This window comes from Papaver somniferum, chromosome 3 (assembly GCF_003573695.1).
Source record: "Papaver somniferum cultivar HN1 chromosome 3, ASM357369v1, whole genome shotgun sequence".
NCBI classification, from domain to species: domain Eukaryota; kingdom Viridiplantae; phylum Streptophyta; class Magnoliopsida; order Ranunculales; family Papaveraceae; genus Papaver; species Papaver somniferum.
The window spans coordinates 1,445,313-1,448,943 of NC_039360.1; the positions used below are offsets into that span (position 1 = coordinate 1,445,313).

Below are 3,631 nucleotides of genomic sequence, written 5' to 3' on the forward strand. Positions count from 1 at the left end.
TGGCAATGTAACCGGACTAAACATGCGCAAGACTACTTGCTGGTTGTTCCAGTTGACGGTTTTAATCAGAAGATAGGCCCTAGACAATTCAACCGGTTATGTGTTATAGACTGGGTATACCACTTTTTGAAGAGGGTAGTACTTGTCCTTGTTGTGATAGAGACATGGATATTTTTGGAGATCACGCTCTACATTGTGTCAAGGAGGTTGGGCTTAAGTTTAGTCATGATCTCGTTCGTGACACGTTTGCTGACATGTGTTACTGTGCAGGTATTCCATCCAGAAAGGAAGTCGACTTGGGTCTCCTCTCCAATAATGGCTTGGACTTAAGACCCGCAGACATTCTAGTTTTTAACTAGATTGATGGGCGTGATGTATGCATGGATGTGACATGTGTCTCTCCCTTCACAGGTGATGGAGTACATGCTTTACCCCAGGGCAGGCCCTTGCTAATGTTGTTGATCGGAAAAATATTAAATATCTTGAGAAATGCACGGAACTTGGGCTTGGTTTAGGAGTCCTTGCCTTCACTACTTTAGGTGAGCTCGGTGAAGACACTATGAAATTCCTAAATAGGATTCCTAATTATATGGATAGTAATGATGCAAATGTGAAAGTTGGATAAAAAAAGTTAAATCCTTAACACCCTTTTATAACTCGGTTTCGGAGCCGGTGTGTTTTCCACCGTCAGAAACTTCTACACATAATAATAAAAACACTTTAAATAAGAAACTCTGCAAGACGAAACGAAACGAAACCTAACACTTTCTGAAAAAAGAAATTTTAGGGGAAAACCAAACCATCAAGAAGAATTAGGGTAAAAGCAAGGAGATGATGACTACGGATTATTCCGAACAGGATCTAGATCACACTTTTGATCCTGATGATTCCGATGTAAGCATAATAATAAAATTCATACTTGTCTTTTACAGTTTCTTATCTCTTTCTTTTGATTTTATACGAAATTTGTTTTTTTTTTGTTTTTATAGGATATCACTAGATGGGGAGTATTATTATTGAAATTAACACAATTTCAACCTGACGCCGAATCGAAGACCAATGCCATATTAGGTATATAACTTTTTTTTGATGGAGTTATACAAGCACGAACAGTCTCTCAGCATTGAATTAAGTCAAACTGATACTTTTTTACATTGTTTGATTTTGTATAATTACTATGACTTTGTAGCGGCTATATCCAAACTTGAGGAAGCAATGTGTAAAGATTTATTTAACCCCAATACAGTATGGTGGTTGGGTAACGCGTATAAGGAGCGTGGATTAATGACTCCTGACTACAATGTAGCTGAAATTTATTTTGATAGAGCGATTGGCTTTTATAAACTAGCATTAATGGAGGTATCAATTTATCTTTATCAGTGCATAGTTTTAATGTTATTGCGAGTGTGCTTTGAGAAAATTGAGTTGCTGTGTGTTTTATTTTGTAGGAACCAGAGGATCAAATATATCTCAAGTCTTTGGAATCAATTGCTGAGTTAACGACATGTTTAGCCCAACAGGCAGCAAGAGCAGAAAACTCTTCCACTTCATATGCAGAGGTATAACTTCAGTAACTTCAAGAACGTCAATTGGATTTCTGTAGCTTCAGTAATTCACCAGGGAGATAAACCATGAACAAATAAGCCTCACTTGATATTGATTACAGATTCACCTTTTGAACTATAGCTAGAATGCCTATTTGTTGGATTGCATCTGTTTTCAATATTATTAGTGCAGCTTTCAGATATGCCCATGCATTCAGCTTGCTTAGATATCATTAAACATCACTCAATCTGGGAAGTTAATAATGGTCAATCTATAAGTGCATGTAATGATAACTGGATTCAAAATGCTTCTTCTCTTTTATGGATATCCTATCCTAACCCTGATCATAATGTTGCTTTCTTTATAGACCAGCACAACATGAGCTGGAATTCCAGCCTCGTTGAGTCTTTCTTTACTAGAGAAAATAGTCAAAAAATTATGAACATGGGAATCCCTTTAACAGGAAAGGATAGACTAGTCTGGCCTTGTAGTAATTCTGCAATTCTTTCAACAGCTCCCTTGTGCCAATTTACAACTCTATCCGGAATACTCATGTTTTACCTAAGATTCAAAATATTTGGAAGTGTTTTGTAAATATAATATCATTCGAGTGTTTACTAGTTAGATTTATTCCTAGTCAGAACAAACTCTGCATGCAGCATGTGTAATGATATAACCTAGATGAATCAATTGTAGTTTTTCAACATCTGTTTGGTATATGGTTCAGCATGGTTCTTCAAGACTCCGATAGAAATATCTCTATAAAAGATTGGATTACTAAATGGTTAACTGATGGCAGTAGCTCAGAACAAATAGGTACTCTTATTTTTACAACTGCTTGGTTTATATGGAAGGAGATGTGTTCTAATATTTTTCAAGATAAACAAGTAAACTATGTATCTGTGGCCAGAAATGCTATTAGAATGCACTCTTGATTTTACAAGCGCCTTATCTTCTGAGATTTCTCACTCTCATCAAACTATTACCGCAGAAACTGAAACTAAAGATCATCTTCCTTCTGATTGTTCTATTGTCTATTGTGATGCATCTTTTGACCCAAATATTAATAAACTGGGATTGGTATTGTCATGACTGATATAACAGGAAACTACAAAGGCTGCAGAATAGTATCCGGAAAAGTATGAGAAGCAGAGGAAGCGGAAAGTCTTGCGTTTTTTGAAGCTGTGAGATGGATCAAAAGTCAAGGCCTTTCAACTGTCTGCTTAAGAGGAGATGCAAAAAAAGTAGTTTCTTCTTTGACCTTCTTTAAACTAATGACCAGATTAGCTGGTTTAATGAAACAGTTCTAGATGATTGTCTGTCGTTATTAGTCATTGTCTTTCTTTAAAGTTGCTTTTATTGGTAGGGATCTTAATGGTGTAGCTGTTTAGTAGGAAGTTCAATGTCACAGGTGAATGGGTTAAGTCTGTACCCATATTTCATACCGTAAACTCTTTTATTTTGGAATTTCCCAGTTATGCCTGTGCATTATTTTTTAGGTTGAATTGTTCTTCATATTGAAACCATGCATGGGTTGTATTTTCAAGAAATCAGGTTTCTCCATCCTCGGGAATCAGGATTTTGGTTTGCAAGGCCGTCAGATTTATTGGTGTTAGAAATATATAATGTGACTCAGCCGGGGATCACCCTTCTTTAGAAATATAAAATCAATCGTACATACGAGCTGAGAGATACGGCCTTTACACTCAGCTTCCAAAGTTGACGACGTGCAAGCAAAAATTTCTAGACGAGATTCATAACACTCATAGTTGCTCGATGACCACCTAGTAAGCTCATCTATCGATATTTTATTTTGCCTTGCGCAAAGCAGCAACTTGGAACAATTGATGAAGAATCTAAGGACGGGTTATCTGTCGTTGTCTATATGGACGTTCGCTTCAACTTATTCGAGATTCAGGATAAACAAGCTGAACTTTTCCTGAAGAAGAATCATGATGGTTAAGGCATATGGACGTTCGTACACTTCATTCAATAAGAGACAAGCAAAGTTTCCAATATTCATAAAACCGAAATACTAGAACAATTTACACCTATAAAAAATCAAAATATGTTCAACTACTACAAG

At 36.3% G+C, this 3,631-nt stretch overlaps 1 protein-coding gene across 1 annotated transcript; it reads left to right on the forward strand.

Moving 5' to 3' along the window:
- The first annotated feature begins 719 nt into the window (after positions 1-719).
- On the forward strand, positions 720-3,014 carry LOC113360842 (mitochondrial import receptor subunit TOM20-like). Its single transcript, XM_026604290.1, has 5 exons — positions 720-894; positions 990-1,071; positions 1,190-1,359; positions 1,449-1,559; positions 2,650-3,014. Exons 1-5 carry the CDS (start codon positions 832-834, stop codon positions 2,671-2,673), a joined length of 450 nt encoding a protein of 149 aa, XP_026460075.1. The 5' UTR covers positions 720-831; the 3' UTR covers positions 2,674-3,014.
- Positions 3,015-3,631: the final 617 nt, after the last annotated feature.

Bases quoted from the DNA above. Each gene is read 5' to 3' on its own strand.
- LOC113360842 (XM_026604290.1), top strand. From the start codon at position 832: ATGATGACTACGGATTATTCCGAACAGGATCTAGATCACACTTTTGAT. The intron at 1,072-1,189 runs GTATATAACTTT...ATGACTTTGTAG, and splicing joins GAAGACCAATGCCATATTAG to CGGCTATATCCAAACTTGAG. The intron at 1,360-1,448 runs GTATCAATTTAT...TTTATTTTGTAG, and splicing joins ATAAACTAGCATTAATGGAG to GAACCAGAGGATCAAATATA.